Source organism: Phragmites australis, chromosome 12, assembly GCF_958298935.1.
Source record: "Phragmites australis chromosome 12, lpPhrAust1.1, whole genome shotgun sequence".
In the NCBI taxonomy this organism is placed as follows: domain Eukaryota; kingdom Viridiplantae; phylum Streptophyta; class Magnoliopsida; order Poales; family Poaceae; genus Phragmites; species Phragmites australis.
Window position 1 is genome coordinate 203,035 of NC_084932.1, and position 16,150 is coordinate 219,184.

General features: G+C 44.4%; 1 protein-coding gene across 1 annotated transcript; it reads left to right on the forward strand.

The window, feature by feature from the left end:
- Positions 1-1,336: 1,336 nt before the first annotated feature.
- Positions 1,337-4,596, forward strand: LOC133886905 (uncharacterized). The gene is made up of 4 exons (XM_062326817.1): positions 1,337-2,050; positions 2,156-2,313; positions 2,593-3,791; positions 4,228-4,596. Exons 1-4 carry the CDS (start codon positions 1,448-1,450, stop codon positions 4,347-4,349), a joined length of 2,082 nt encoding a protein of 693 aa, XP_062182801.1. The 5' UTR covers positions 1,337-1,447; the 3' UTR covers positions 4,350-4,596.
- The last annotated feature ends 11,554 nt before the right edge of the window (positions 4,597-16,150 follow it).

Sequence of the window (16,150 nt, forward strand, 5' to 3'; positions counted from 1 at the left end):
CACAGCAGGAAGTGGCATCGGCCGCAGTAGTGTCGATGACGCACGTCACAACCATCGCCAAAGACCCCACTACCCTCCTGTGCCCACCACCTTACTATGTTGTTGCAACCAACTGAGCACCGCTATAAATAGCCTCAAAGCCCTAGCCCCAAGGCCCCTCTTCCTCTCCTGCTTCTCCCCCGCCCAAAAATAGAGCTGTCGCCGCCACTCCCCCTTTCTTCCCGAGTTCCAACAACAGCTGCCACCACTCCTCGAAGCTCCATTGCTCGATCCGAGCACACCACCATGACTGTCGCACTCCCCTGGTTCCATTTTGCCACTCCCCCGACCTCGATTCGCACTGAGCCCGAAACGCCCAATCTGGACCGCCTCTGCTGCCTTCTCCAATTTCTCACCGACGGTAAAACCTCGCTCCAGTCCCCTCCATCTACACCATCTAGGGTATCATTGCTAGCTAGTTAAGCCCCAATTCAAGCCCTCATGCACCAAGATGCCCTGGTGCTACGCCACCTCTGTTCCGGCCACAGAGCTCCGTCACCAAATCAATGGGTAGCCTCTAGACCTAATCCAAGCATGGGACCAGTGTCGCCCTAGCCTCTAGCTGCTTCAGCCAAGCTCAATTGACCAGAGATGCCCCAGTCTTCTCCCATCTCTGACGGCTGAACACCCATGATGCCACCGCTCGTTGTGTTCCTGAGCCCTATATTCTGATCTGAGCCGCTCATCTCTTTCCTCTCTCCCTCCTCTCTCTCTCTCTACAAAATATCAGAGCCCGAGTCACCGTGGTTTGCCTGGCTGAGCCCGAGGATCGCTGGCCGTCCATCATCTTCTTCTACCTCTAGCCACCCCATCCCAACGCCCTCTATCCGGCCCATGAGCACAGTGGTTGGCAGTTGTGGTCGGGCACGCGGTCGGGAGCATGGTCGGGAGCGAGGACGCGTGGTCAGGAGGATGGTCGGGAGCCTATCCTGTGTGGCATCGCTGGCATCGAGTCGTCCACGAGCACGACAACCTCCTGTGCCACTCCCTCGACTTCATCAACCCCACCCCTCAGCCCCACATCCGCTTCGTCCAGTCACATCACAAGGCGTGTTTTTTTTTAATTTAGTGACTAGAATGTCTACGTGTACAATAACTCATACCACATATCATCTGATATGTGAGCGGTCAGTGTCACATCAGCGCTAAGTAGGATGAAACCACTATCAAAATCAGCTAATAAGATAAATTGCATCAATTTAAATAGTTGAAGGAGATATAATAAACAGACTCGCGCTAATTAAAAGAGACCATATAATTTTTTTTCCTTATTAATTTCAACCCGCGCTAGGCTGGGCTGGGCTGGGCTTATCTTCTCTTCTTCCTCCGTCCCTCCCCCACTGTCTTTGCCGCGCCGCCGCAGTTGCCTTTGCAAGACAACGGGGAGAGAGGGAGGGAGGGTTTAGGGATGGCGGCCCTGCTCTTCTACGACCTCAGCCTCCTCCCCTCTTCCGGCGGCGGCGGTGGCAACTCCACCTCATCCTCCCGCTCCATCTTAGCCGCCGCCCGCGCCCTCGAGCTCGGCTATGCCGCCGTCGCTTTCGACCAACCCCACCGCGGCCTCCTCGCCGACTCGGACCGCTGCCACACCCAACCCTTCCCGCCCTTCTCTTCTATCCCGCTCCCCTCCTCCGCTGCCCTCCATCGCCGCCGCCTTGCCTCCCCCATCTCCGAGCCCTTCCGCCAGTACACGCGCATCACTCTCTCCCTCGACTCCGCCGCCGCCGTCGCTTCCGCCCTCGCCCCCTCCGCCGCCCGCCTCCTCCGCACCTACGACCTCGTCGCCGCCCGCCCCCTCACCCAGGCCGCATTCGACCACCTCTGCCAGGTCCCCTACTCCCATCACCTTGATCTCATCTCCATCGACTTCTCCCACGGCCACAAGCTGCCCTTCCGCCTCAAGCTCCCCATGCTCAAGATTGCGCTGCAGAGGGGGCTGCATTTCGAGATCGCCTACTCCCCCATCGCCACTGATTTCAATTCAGGGAAAAACCTCTTAGCTGAAGCCAAGGTTACTTACTTGCTTTGTTATTCTACTCCTGCCTGCCTTTTTTCCTCATTTTCCCAATTCAGCATCAATCACTAGTTAGCCCTTAACACATTCTATTCTTCTCAGCTCTTGGTGGACTGGACTAAAGGAAAGAATCTCATCATCTCAAGTGCTGCTCACACTGCTACGGAAATCAGAGGGCCCTATGATGTCATCAATCTATGTTCTTATCTGCTCGGCCTTCCCATGCACCGAGCAAAAGCTGCTATCTCCACAAACTGCAGGTCAGCTCTATATTTGTCAAGCATCTTATTTCAGGAACTATGATAGCTTGTGCCACGCATCACTTACTGATTCTGCTAGTTTCTGCTAGAGTATGCATCATATTGCAGTAACCCATATGCAAGGGAGCATCTTCTGGTTTTCGAAAATAGCAGCATTTTGTTATTTAGTTTCAGCTCTCTGATGGCAATTTGTCATTCTGCCAATTTACTTCGCCGACTTTTATTTAGGAAGGTAGGAATTTTGCGTCGATTGTGATGCAATCATTTGTTTATTGTCAGGTCATTGATTTCAAAGGCTCTGAGGAAGAAACATTTCTACAAAGAAACAATTAGAATTGATAGAATGTTACCAGATGAAAAGCTGAATTCAACAAAATTCAAGCTTGATGATTGGATTGGTTGGGATTCTGTATCATGCACAGGTGATCCGCAATTCACAGAGACAAATCAGCTGGAACCTTCTTCCAACAAAGATGAACTACCTAGTTCACCCATATATGGTGTGATAGAAGTGTCTCATGAAAAACCTCACAATCCTAATCCGTCTATCATTGCTAAACTGCCAGAGCAGTCTACTGATGAAGAAGAAATCCCATCTCAAACTCAAGGAGAGACTGTTCAAGTTGGCAGAGGTGAAGTTCTAATGGATTGTGGCCTGTCTATCTTGCCAACATCTTTCGGTCATCAGAATGTTGTTCTAGATAAGCCTCGAAACAATGAAGATGTTATGGATCATTTCGTGCAGGCTGGTTCTGGCCATTCTGTTGACCTGAAAAACATCGACAAGCATGTTGGGTTTGCTCAGGATGCAATGGAAGTAGATGCAACAGAATCATGCAGATTGAACCTCATTGTGGTTGACAGTAGTATTAAAATAGCATGTTCTGTTCTTCCCCAGGGTATGGAGCTTTCTGGTACTAGTCTTGAGGATAAGGGTCCTGGCCAATCTAGTGAAATCCTATATAATGCTAAGGCTTATACAAAATATCACACAGATTGCACCACCTGTGAGAGGGAGAAGACCCCACTGGATCATGAAAATCGTTCTGGTTCTAATGTTTGCTCTGGTGACAAGGATGTGTACCAGTCTAATGATATTCCAGTTGATACTGAGGCTTACAGTAGTACTTCGAAACCAGTAGAGTGTCCCCCAGGTGGGATAGATGACGAGGAAGCAATAGAGCAAAGCATGGATGAAAACATAGAACAGACTGCAGTGGGTGAAGTAGAATCTACTGACATAAAAACAAGAACAAATATTTCAGTGGAGCCTATGTTCCATGGTCAAGAGACCATCTCAACTGGTTATATTTATGATAAAAGATCCACTGACGCATGTTGTGAAAGTGATGAGCTGAAAGAACAAAACTCTGAAGAAACCTATGCTTCTTTGGAGAAAAATAGTGCTAAACCACATGAGCAATTACTGAATTATTCTTATCCAAGTGGTAAGGTTGAGATATCCACAATTAAATCAGGTAAGATATGAACTGCTAATTGTTTAATTTTTTTAATTTGTGATACCTACATATGTTGTATCCTACTCTCCTATTCTGAGTTCTATTGAGCTAGTTACGGTGAATACTGCCTTTTTGGGATATGTTAATTCTTTTTATGCTTGTAATAATGCCATTTTTTGTGTGATGATAAATGGGTTTTCTGTTTAGAAGGGAAGGGGCAATAGGATAGGGTTTAGGAATTTTTTCAATGGATGTATCGAGCTCAATATGTACTCAGTATGTACTTTCTTCAGATATCACAAGATTAGACAAGAACAGTGCCGCAAATAGATTTTCGTTCAGGGAAAAAAGGATTTTCTTTTTCAATATTTAAAACATTGATTTTAAGAAGGCAAAAAAGATGATATTATATTTCTATCTTCCAAACAAGTCTAATGTCTTGTTAATTTTGCAGAAAAGCGGAGACGTAAATTAAGGTTGCATCATCCAGCTTATTGTCCTTTCTTGGGCTTCCTTAAATCTGTGCATTTCAAGAAGAAAGTATGCAAAGTAAGAGGCCTTGTCAAGCCTATGTAAGGATAGATTTCACTCTGATAGGAGTGTATTGTTACCTACAATAGGGAAGAATGAGAAATTTCAATTTGAAAACACTGTTTACCATCCCCTGTACACATGGAAAAGAGAGTCGTACCTAAAATTTTGCACATAGTGCCTCAATTGGAGCAGCTTCTTCTCTTAATTGAAATGTACCTGCACTCAGATCACTATCTATGACCACTATGCCAATATGTAAAATCCGAGGCCCTGTTGGCTTTCTGAAGTAGCCTCAAGTTATTTCAATTCATCTTGCTATCCTCGTGACAAGGAGTACTGGAACAGTAAAAGTATTGTTGACAGCCTCTTAAAATATTCGTGCTCATAGGCTTTTTAGCATTTGCCTTGGAACCAGATGAAGCAATGGCACTAATACCACATTTATCACGTCCTCGTATGTTTAATATACTATACTATTGTACTTTTAGCACATATTGGATTTTTCTACATTGAGACAAAAGATAGTGTCATAGTGCTACCAGGCTCCTGCAAAATCATAAGTTGGAGTAGATGACATTAAAAAAGTTATGTGCTCCCATGTTGCCCAAAGTATAATAAATCAACTCTAAGACGAATCCTTTAGTTTCTTCTGAAATGCTTTTTGGCAAGATTAAGTCGGATGTGCATATATCTCATTTTCTCTCCTTTCTATTTTGTATTTATTGATGTAGTTTTCATGATAGCATAGACTACATGACAGTTTTCTCAAAAGAATAAACTGTGTTGAAAGGAAACAGAAGCACGGGCTAAGTGTAGTAAGGCTGTTTTGGCATTGCGGAGGTTTTTCAGAAGCACTTATTTAGCTCTAATTTTGGATCCAGTAGCTTAGCTAGTTAACAACACCTTTTATGGAGGTGTAAAGCAAAATCCTATATTAGAATCATTACACTGCGAAACACAGCAACTGCAAACTGGCTTTGGTTCTAATGAATTTGATGTGGAAAGGTTCTAGGGACCATGCCAACGATAAAAGGCCTTACTCCACTGGTGCACCTAGCAGAAGATGTGGGCAGAACCAAAATATTTCGTCCATATCATGCATGCCACCAGAATGAGAAGTCTTATCAACTTTGATCTATGTGGTCTCATTCAGCTAAAGCTTATGACATTTGAAATGATTGATTGGCTGTTCCTAACTTCACAGTACATATCAACAGTGATTTACAATTTACCATAAGCGTCATATTGGAGTTAATTTAGGCTGTCATGAACTTTTGGTTCTTTAATCCTAAACAATTTGTATACTTACATATGTGTCTGGTCCGTTGCTAATTTCTATACGTTCTTCATACACTTAACTAAACAATCATTGCATCGCCACTGATGCTATAGTGGTGTGTCTACGTTTATAGTTGACCTAGTAGAAGAAAAGCAAAATCTAGGAGAACTGCATGCTATCCTATTAGTCCCACTTGTTTTCGTTATCTTACATGAGTGATTCATTGATGTGCTGCTTGACGAACATGCACTGCCTCAGTGAAAGACCCGTTCCTTGTACCCCACCTCTCTATCATGCATCCTCTTAATTTTTCTCTCTATGCACTGAAGTGTCAATGGTTTCGGTCATGTGGTTGCGTTGCTACTCCTCTTGAATTTATGCTGGTTGCATCTAAAAGGAAGTTGCAACAATTCAAGCAATTGCTGCATGTCAAAGGCTAATGGATCTATCTATGTGGCATATTATATGGCCTGGCGCCCTTTGACTTTATCTTGTCGGTTGGCGACCTTGTGTCGTCGGGTTATGTCAACGTTCTTGAGTGTGCTACTGTAGGGATTCATCAGGAGCTACCATATTAGTGATTGGCTAACGGCACTTGAGTGATCTTACCAACCAATTGCCAACTGAAAACAGCGTCCTGGGTCCACAGCAGCAAACTTGTGTCTAATTGATGCTCGAAACAACACAGATTCTTGTGGGGCTCAATCTTGTAGGCTGCATTGTTCTGTTCAAAGAGTGTATCATATCATTCTTCCCCGCCAAAATCTTGTGAGATGTCACTTCTGAAGCTAATCATAGGAGCTAGTGCGGTGGACTTTGGAGAGACAAGGTCTTGTCAATGACGGTCTTTGATTCTTGACTTGTGTTTAATCCTGATCATCATTCGGTGATCATCTTTGGTTTTCCAAATCTGGATATAAATGAATTGCATTAGCTGCTTACCTTTGCCATGCATCCCATTGTTCTGACTAAGAAATGATGAGGAGTGTTGAAACCTTAGTACGGCGTCGATGGCGATGTTGCCTCTCGACCGGATCCTTGCTTGATTGCCAACGGAGCAGCGTTACTTCCGTCGGGCTACTCTCAGTCTCAGCAGCAGGCCCCCCTCTCGTCGGGAGAGCAAAGCTTCAGGGTAGTCCAGCCAGGAAGGTACAGTACAGTTTAGAGGAGCCAATTTCCAAAAGAAGATCACCGTACGTGACGTCTGCTATCAATTCATGCAATATATATAATGCATCCATGCTTAATTTCTTTGAGCTGCTGATAGCCACCTCGAGCTGAGCTCTAATTAATGTATATGCCGGTGGTTGCGTACGTGCAGTATATATGCTTGCAGGAAGACGCTCGCAGACAGTCGCCCCAGGGTATGAACTGCACTTCTCAGAGGACCTCATCAGTAATACTGTCTCTGTATTGTCCGGATGCACACAGCATTTGGTAGACGTCTCGGAATTTTAATACTCTCACTGTGTTTAACTGTCCCTTTTCTTTTTCTAAACTTATTTAACTATTAGGTGGGCGGCTGACTAAGGTAGACAATGTTTATATACAAGGATGGAGGAAGCCTTCTATTTGAGGGACAAGTATGATGCACACATTACCTCGTTAAAAAAAAAACCCCCTCATAGGACAGAACTTTAGATAGAACTACATCCAATCCAAGGGGGATTGGCATCTGATCTACTTGGAAGAAGTCATATCATCGTACAAAACAAGCCTAATCAGATAGGACCAGAGACACCCATTGAGTTCCACGATAGTGTCATACTACAATAAATATATCCGATAAGGACTTCAGGACCTAGAACATGAGAGAACTCACCGCGAACATTAGGAATAGATCTAGACACATCCCAGTTGTAATTGTCTTTTTCTGAGAATAATCAAGACAACACAGGACATAGAGTTATTATCCTAAGGTAAGACTGAACCTGTATAAAAACTTGTGTCTCTATCTTTTGATACGTATCTTTGAGACCAATATGTATCCCTACTTTATATAAGTGCTTGTATAATCGATTTTACCAATCGTCAATAATGGCCCACAACATTATACAATGACCTCATCGTATGATACGGTGACATATTTTTCAGAAGGGATTTGCTCAATTCAATCAATTTTAAGTCTCGGTCCTCGTGGCTTTTCTTCCTTAATGTCTTGGGTCTTCCTCTGTTGTATTAGAGCTAGCTAAACCTAGTGTGCAACACCTATTAGGTAACTAACCTAAAGAAACTAGATCAAGCTACTAAACCCAAACTCCTCTTTATAGTACAACTAAAGAAAATAAACCTATCTACACAAGTGATGCTCTCAACACCATGATCACTTGTCTAAACAATAGGTCCTTATATTTTTATTAAGCTCTTATTTGACCTTGATTTCCTTTTAAGGTGTTTGGAACCCCAAGTTCATCACATAGCATACATGAGACCAAACCATGTTAGTCCCATTATCTATGTTGACATTAATTACCAAAATCGCATTGACCCAATTCTAGAGTCATTGATCTTTCACAAGGCATATATGTGATGGTGTTGTATAAAGTTGTCTTAATGAATATTGTTGCATATTTTTGAAGAGTGTTAGTGATATTGTTTCTCAATTAGTTCTTTCTTATCGCGGTCATGCTTAATATATTGTTTAGTTCCGGATTAAACGGTAGATGTGATCATGGTGATTAGATGTATCTAGTCGACCAATTGAGTTAATAAAGCGTATTATGGTATCCCTTGATCTAGAAGAATAGGTATGCAAACATTTGGTTGGAAGGAGTATCGTAATGAAAACTCTTGATTTAGGTAAGAACATATGGATTTGTAGTTGCTAAAGAAAAAGAGTGATGTTAGTAGGGGGCATCTAGTGAGGTGATAGATTTAAATATGCTTACCTTATACTAAGATAAGATCTTTTATGTTAGAACTACAACTAATTAACGATCTAGTTATGCTCGTGGATATGATTGTCCACAAGAAATATGTACGACATGGACCTACAAGGAGGCTGGATTAATCTATTATATTAGCTAGCCCTAGTTAACTCAATTGCTTCGTGACATGGACCTACAAGGATGCTGGATTAATTTGTTCTATTAGTTATAAAACCCTAGTTAATTCAACTTTTGATGATTGTGGATTTGATAATCTTGTTATACTTTTGGATGAAAGATTATAGACAACTCATGCTCTTGCAGAGTAATACTATGTGTGTAACTGTCACCAATAGCTAACGCCAGTGAGTGCATCACCGTCGCCTCCCCTGCCTGCACTCTACGACCTCCCTCCTACTGTAGCTACTTGTCATACCTCCATCGGCCATTTCCACCACTCATGGTTGGCTGCATGCCAGCTATGACATCCTGGCCTAGATTGAAATAGTCCCATGGTGGCCCACATGTGTGTTCATGTGGGCTTGGGAATTTACTCCCATCTTGCTAATGTAGGGTGAGCTACACCAACATAGAAGGCCACTAGAGTCTATGCCTCCAACCCTAGTTTAATCTTTTTACGTGAAGTGAGGATGAAAACATAAGCGAGTTAGTGCAAGTGCATGGTTTACCAAGTGCGCAGGTAGACTTAATCCGGTTAGGATTATAGGGTGTTACACGCCTCCATCCCCTCTCCCCACTACTATAGAACCGGTCATATATGTCAGCTCATCACTGCCAATACCTAATGGACCGGTAGTGATGGATCATCACTGCCAGTTCATAAGCTGCGTGGGAAGAATAAGCCAATGTGGCTTATGAACTGGCAGTGATGACGGGCATCACTACCGGTCGATGGCTTGAGCCGGCAGTGATGCCCTATCATAGCTTCACTGCCGGTTGAGGACACCAGCCAGTAGTGAACCAAGAGTCAGACCCGAATTTATGTTTCAATCTGGCAATGAACGCGTTCACGTCCAATCCCGAGTGCTCTAAAAATATAAGTCCTCCACACTCATATGTCGTCTCTTGCCCCTCTCCCTCTCCTCCTGAGCGCGCTACCTCTCGCCCCTCTCATGAGCACCACTGCCTCTCAAACACCGCCGCCTCTCGCTCTCTCCTCCTGAGAGTTGCCACCTCTCACCCCTCCATCTCCTCCCGAGCGCACCACCTCTCGCACCTCTCCTGAGCGCTGCCGCCTCTCGAGCGCCACTGCTTCTCGCTCTCTCTCCTCCCGAGCGCGCCACCTCTGGCCCATCTGTCTCCCCTCGCACCCCTCTCCCTCTCCTCCCGAGTACCGCCACCTCTCGCCGCTCTCCCGAGCACTACCGCCTCTCGCCCCTCTCCCTCTCCCTAGCACAGATCTGGTGGCCTCTGCTTTTGGGCGAGCGGACGCAGCGGTGCCTTGGCGGTTGCAGCATAACGGGCGCGACGGAGGAGGGCTCGAGGAACTCACGTGTGGGTGGTTTGGAGGTGCTGCAAGGTTGTTGTCACCTCCAAGTTCGTCCACTGGCGGCGCGTGGGTGTTTCTATGTTGTGGGTGGGCGTTTCAGTGCTATGGCGGTGGCCTTCGTGCCATTGCATTTTTGTGTGCAGGGCATTGGCAGGATCTAGGAGCGGCACGGTGAAATCCGGTGGTGGCACGGTAGGATTGATTTCTTATATTTTTTTTGTTTCCTGAAAAAGGCTTCACTGCCGGTTTGAAATGACCGGTAATGATGTCAACCCGACTTTCACTACCCGTAACCCATTGTCGATTCCATAACTAGCAGTGATGAGGGGAACCGGCAGTGATTGATGGTTCTGTAGTAGTGCCCTAACCACCACAATAGCTCATTCAACACCATTGTAGGCATCGCTCACTGTCCTCTTACCTTCACGTGGCCAGCAGTGACATTAATTGCTTACTCCCTGCCGCCACCAGTACCTGAAAATGTTAATCCGCATGCGCGTAAGAATATTAGCTCGCAAACGTGCCCGGCCGGAACCACATGGATGCATTTTTAGGTATGTTTCTCAAATCGCATCATTCCATTTTATTATTATTATTTTTTGCTTCTTCCCCTTCCTTCTCTTTCCTCCATTTCAAATCTCCACCATGAGCTCACAGTAGGACCTCGCACCAGGAGCATAGCCCCATCACCAAAGAGAGAACTCCAGCACTACGTCATTAATAGCATTTGCTACCCATCGACTTCCTAAGCAGATCGATAGACGTCAAAACGCATTAATTCAAATGGCGCCGGTCACATTTTGTCTTTGGATGTGGTCTAGCAGATGTCTAGTCATTTCAACTCTCATTAGATGTCACACGCTTCTAATTTAACGCTGAGGATGACAAAGAGGTAGCGATCTTTTTGGCACCCGCAGTCAAAGTAATTTTCAGACTAGAATGTCTTGGAATTCTATCCGGTTAGGAGATTCTCTCGAGTAGACCTAACTCTATGTAGTCGAATGAGTTCTCGACTAGAAAGGACATGGTTGAATGAGACAATCCCTCGACTAGTTGAGTTTTGACAAGGATCTGCCTAGAGCTTAAGGACTAGATCTACATACCCCCTATCTGTAACATCTATTCATGAGATTAATTGAGGCAAGATAGGGCGTAGGAGTGTTATCCTAATAGGGGGCCTAAACTGTATAAAGATCAGTGTCTCTATTCTCGATACTCATCCGTGATCGGCAGGTATGGCAATTAATTTATTAATTGTTGATAAACATCTTTCAAGCTAAGAACCACAACTAATAACTATCAAGAAAGAGCTTAACTAATATCTAATTAAGGCTTGTTGATCCATCTGTTGTACATTTGCTCTCTTGCAACCGTTCAATCACTTAAACATGCAATCAAGCTTCATGAATAGATCAAATCCTTGAGAACATAGTAGTTTATCTTGTTAGGTTTGCTTGCTTGTGGATGCGATAAACTTGGAATACTCTGGGTATAAGACTTCACACGACCAATACGCTTGAGGTATTAATAATGTACGTGTAACTAGAGTCAATACGCCATCATTGGAGAAGAAGGTGCCGCATTGTAGGATCGAGGAGGCCGACTAGAGGGGGGGTGAATAGGCGGTTCTAAATTTCCAGCAAGATATAACCAATAAATATGCGGAATTAAAATGATCAGTTACAACACATATAAACCCCCAAACTCTATGTCACAATAAAGTGACAAATTCTATGTCTATGTCAAGGTTTGCAGTCTAGGGTGACATATACGCAATTATGATTCTAGGAATATAAATTGCATAAGGTAAATTGTATGAAAATAAATATCACAACATAGAAGAGGCTCCTTTAACCGCTCCTTTATCAAGTATGCAATTCTCACCACGAGAAGAGGCTCTCCATGAGCAACTTGCAGATCTTGAGCTGATTAATCCAATGAACCACTCACTACCTCAATTCCACTAGAGTTGCACTTTATCTCTCCGACAAGGTGTGCACAAAGCCTCTCATAATCAACATCGTGGCTCCTTCACAAGCTTCTTTGAAGGGCTCAATGACGCAACCACCTCCAAGCCGTCTAGGAGGTGGCAACCTCCAAGAGTAATAAGCCAAGACAAACTCGACTCTCACCAAGTGCCTAAAGCTTAATCTCTAATGCAAATGCACTTGACTCTTGCCTCACAACCCTCTCTTTGTGCAACACATGCACAAATATGTGGGGAGGACTTTTGCTTAGCTCAAGTATGCTCAATGAGGGAAGAAGGGATTCTCAAAGTCGTTGGAAAAGGGGTATATATAGGCCACACCACCCAAACTAACCATTATATCAAAAGATGACATCTCTACGCATCTGGCGGTCAGACTGCAGTTCACCTGGCAGTCGGACTGCCACTAGGCCAACGACTCTAAAACTAGCCGTTACAGCATTTTCACCCTTCCAGTGGTCAGACCGCCACATTGGCGGTCAAACTGCCACCTTGGCGATCAGACCGTCATCATCTCTAGGGAAACGGAGGTTCTCTGCAAGCTCCGGTGGTCAGACCGGCCTCCTTGGCGATCGGACTGCAACCTGATCCACAGAGATGAGAGTTCGTTGTTAGTTCCAGGAGTCAGACCGCTATCTTGGCGGTCAGGCTGCTACCCTGGCGGTCAGACCAAAATTCTTGGCGGTCGGACCGTGTGAGGAACTGTCCAAACAATATTCTAATTAATCATTAAGTCAATAATTTACTTAATCACGACTTCAACGATTAATCAAAATACCGCTCCGGTAGTCCCGGTACATGTTTTGTGCTCAGGATCGGAACACATGCCTTACCAACATATAGCATCGCAACAAAGCTTAAGAAAGAGCGAGTAATTAAATATTATACTACAAGTCTTTAAACATGTAGTTGTTTTCACAATTTACATCAAAAGGAAACAACCACTACGCAGAGGAAGAAAACTATACAACAAAAGGATATGGAGCCACATGCCCTTAGGCTCCATACCAAAACACTAAGTTCGGAGTAGAGTGTGCTACTCCTGCCCACCACCCTGATCGGCAGGCATAAAGTAACTGAATACCGCCTCTTCCTCGCCAACCTGAGTAGTACTTGCATCAACTTAAGGGCAGCACTCTGAGTACAAGGTACTCGCAAGACTTACACAATATGGGTAGTATAATATTCCGACTCCAAGGATTATGCATTGAGCTGACAGCAAGATCAGGCCACAAGGTTAAGTGAAACATATATGCGGTAAGCAACCTAGACATATATGTGTGAGCACCCAAACTTAACCAACAATAAGTACTTCTACCCTGCAATACTCAACTGAACATAAATACATCTAAAAAGTAAGTAAGCATAACTATAACGAAATCATAACCACCTTGACCCAACTTGCCAACCATCTCGACCACCAACATCCACTCCCAACATACCACAACCATAATCCACAAGCAAGAACTCTACAACCGATACAGATGAAACAATAGCATGCTCATGACCGAGAGCGCGGTATTTCAAAATGTTTATACACCCTGCAGGGGGATACTCCTGTACCCACACGACACGAGGACCATACGGCTTGTGCCACCCACTAAAGTGCACACAAGGGGGTACTCGTGACAACCTTTCCCAACCAGCCCCAACCGTGTGCGACATGCAACGCTCGGTATGGTAATACTAGAACTACTCCCGGAGCAAACTAGTACCGTTTACAAGCCTGTCCGCTCACACCGTCATTGTTCAGGCCCCACAAAACCACAGTTGCGAAGGTATTCAGTTCGCCTTACCATTAGATCGTCATGTGGTGAGTAAGGTAAGTGCTAAAGCCAACGGTACCGACGGACGGCTTTAAACGATGCAAGCAGTCTATGGCGCTCGGGTTTCCTCTCCCGACCTGACCCTGGACTTTCCACTGAGGCAGACGACATCCTAACACCGCCCACATCTCGTCTCATACTCACCACTCACCAACCAACATCATTGACCCAACATTGTAATCATTGTGAAGGAAATTAACCTATAGATCGCGAACGATGGGACGTTCCACCGCTCGACTTCTACCGAGGACCTATGCATTGCTAAGCATCTCGTGTCACTTTTAAGTTAGACCTTAGCATGATTAAACCCAGGCCACAAGGATATGGATCAACAATATATCAAGGTAGAGACAATGCAATTCAACATATGATCTACCCATCAAAACCCAACATTGACTTCCTATACATGCAAACCTATACATAAGCATAATTTATCAATATTTAGACTCCATTCAATACGACAAATGTGCAATATTATAGATGCTTGCCTTGCTGCCCTGGATCAGAAAGGTGGGGTGCCTCCGGATCGCCCTCGCTCGTCAGAATCGTCGGATCGGCGTTCTCTAAAAAGAATAACGCGTGCAATGCCATGAGTATGGATGAAATACGACAATGCATGCCATAAGATGCGCAAAATATGTTAAAAGTGCAAACATGCGAGCTAGAACAAAATTGGGATTTAAACCAATTTGAAAAGTTACCGAAAGTGCGGAACCTCCGGACATATGCGGACTATCCGCAAAATTATGCGGAACATCCGGACATTGCGCAACTCAGGAATTCTCTGGACTATCCGGAGATTTCTCCGGACCTTCCGTATTTATGCGGGCCTTCCGGACATTTTTTCGGACACTCCAGACATTGACATGAAATGTGTTTTCGCCAATTTACTGATCAATTCAACTTGAACACTAGACACACTCTACCTAAACATGATCATATACTATATAAGGGGTTTAGATTCAATTAATTATGAAATATTAAAGATTGAAACCATTTCAATGACTCGTTAAACCTCAGCGCGTATTTCATTAACCAATAGAATTCAAACACTCATCTCATAGCTCATAGTATTTTTAATGTGTAGAGCATGTTAATACAAGGCCAACAAAAGTGGTTTCATAATTTTAGGACATGGCAACAACTAACCGTGACCTAAACAAGTCGAAACACATTTAATTAACTCACTAATTTTCAAAAATATTTTTTAGAGTTCCAACATTTTTAGCATGTAGTTCACACTCATACGAAGCTAACGCAAATGGTCTCACGTCGTTTGGAGTTCGGATGAATTAATTATAAATTTTACAAGCCTCAACGCGCCTGATGAATAGTAACTACGGACCCTCCGCACTTTTATGCGGAACCTCCACATTTTTGCGGACTATCCGCACTTTTTCGCAGAGGTTCCGGACTGCGGAACCTCTGAATAATTTTCCGGAGGTTCCGGACTTTCCAGAACTGCTCCTATTTGAGGGGAAACTTTGCCAAATCGATTTGCGATCTTTTCCACTCCATAGGGGATATGTTTGGGAGAGTTTAGAGAGTCTAGAACTTAACTAACCACCTAGCAACTCAATTCCTAAATCAAATCTCAACCAAATCCATAATTCGCTCCTAATGCTCAAGAACGCATTGATTTCACAAAAATCGATCCAAATCCAAAATCGATCATCCAAATGCGCGTTCATGCTATGGGAAATCTAAAGGACTCACCAAGGATGCTTTTGCCCCGCTTTGTGATCTTCGGGAAGAAGCGGAAAGTCCGGGACAAAGAAGAACTCTGGTGCTCCAAACACTTCAACCTAAACACCGAAAGAGATCAACACCGGCTCGAATCCTTCGGAAAAACAAAAAAGGATTGGACGGATGAGTAGCTCTCGAACGTGTGGTCGCATAGGTACCACATATGTACCTCGGTTTCACTTGTAGAGGCGGGAACCAAGGGGGAAAGGGAGAGAGCTAGAGAGAGAGGGGAGAGGGAGTGAGCTCCTGTGGGGTGGCCGGCCAACAAGAGAGAGAGAGAGCACGTGGGGAGTGGGAGGGAGAGAGAGAGAGAGGTGGCTGCCCCTTTTGAGTGAGAGGGAGAGATCTTTTCCACTCAAATGGGCCCACATGCAAGTGATCAATCCCAACTTTGCTTCTAATTCAATTTTCTCTCTTATTTTCTTTTCTCCCACCTCATTAGTCTAAATTGAGGTGCTATTGTGCTCCGAAAATCTACGAAATTTTTATGTCGTGATTAAAATCCGTAGAAGTATCTGATCACGAATTCGCAATTCAAATTTCAATCTGGCGATCGAAAGCGTTTCAAATTCGAACTTGAAGCTAATGACTCATGTTTAATATTAAACACGCCATTACGGATTTTGGG

Excerpts from the sequence above, each read along its gene's own strand:
- LOC133886905 (XM_062326817.1), top strand. The coding sequence starts at position 1,448 with ATGGCGGCCCTGCTCTTCTACGACCTCAGCCTCCTCCCCTCTTCCGGC. Across the intron at positions 2,314-2,592 it reads GCTATCTCCACAAACTGCAG|GTCATTGATTTCAAAGGCTC; the intron begins GTCAGCTCTATA and ends GTTTATTGTCAG. Across the intron at positions 3,792-4,227 it reads GATATCCACAATTAAATCAG|AAAAGCGGAGACGTAAATTA; the intron begins GTAAGATATGAA and ends TTAATTTTGCAG.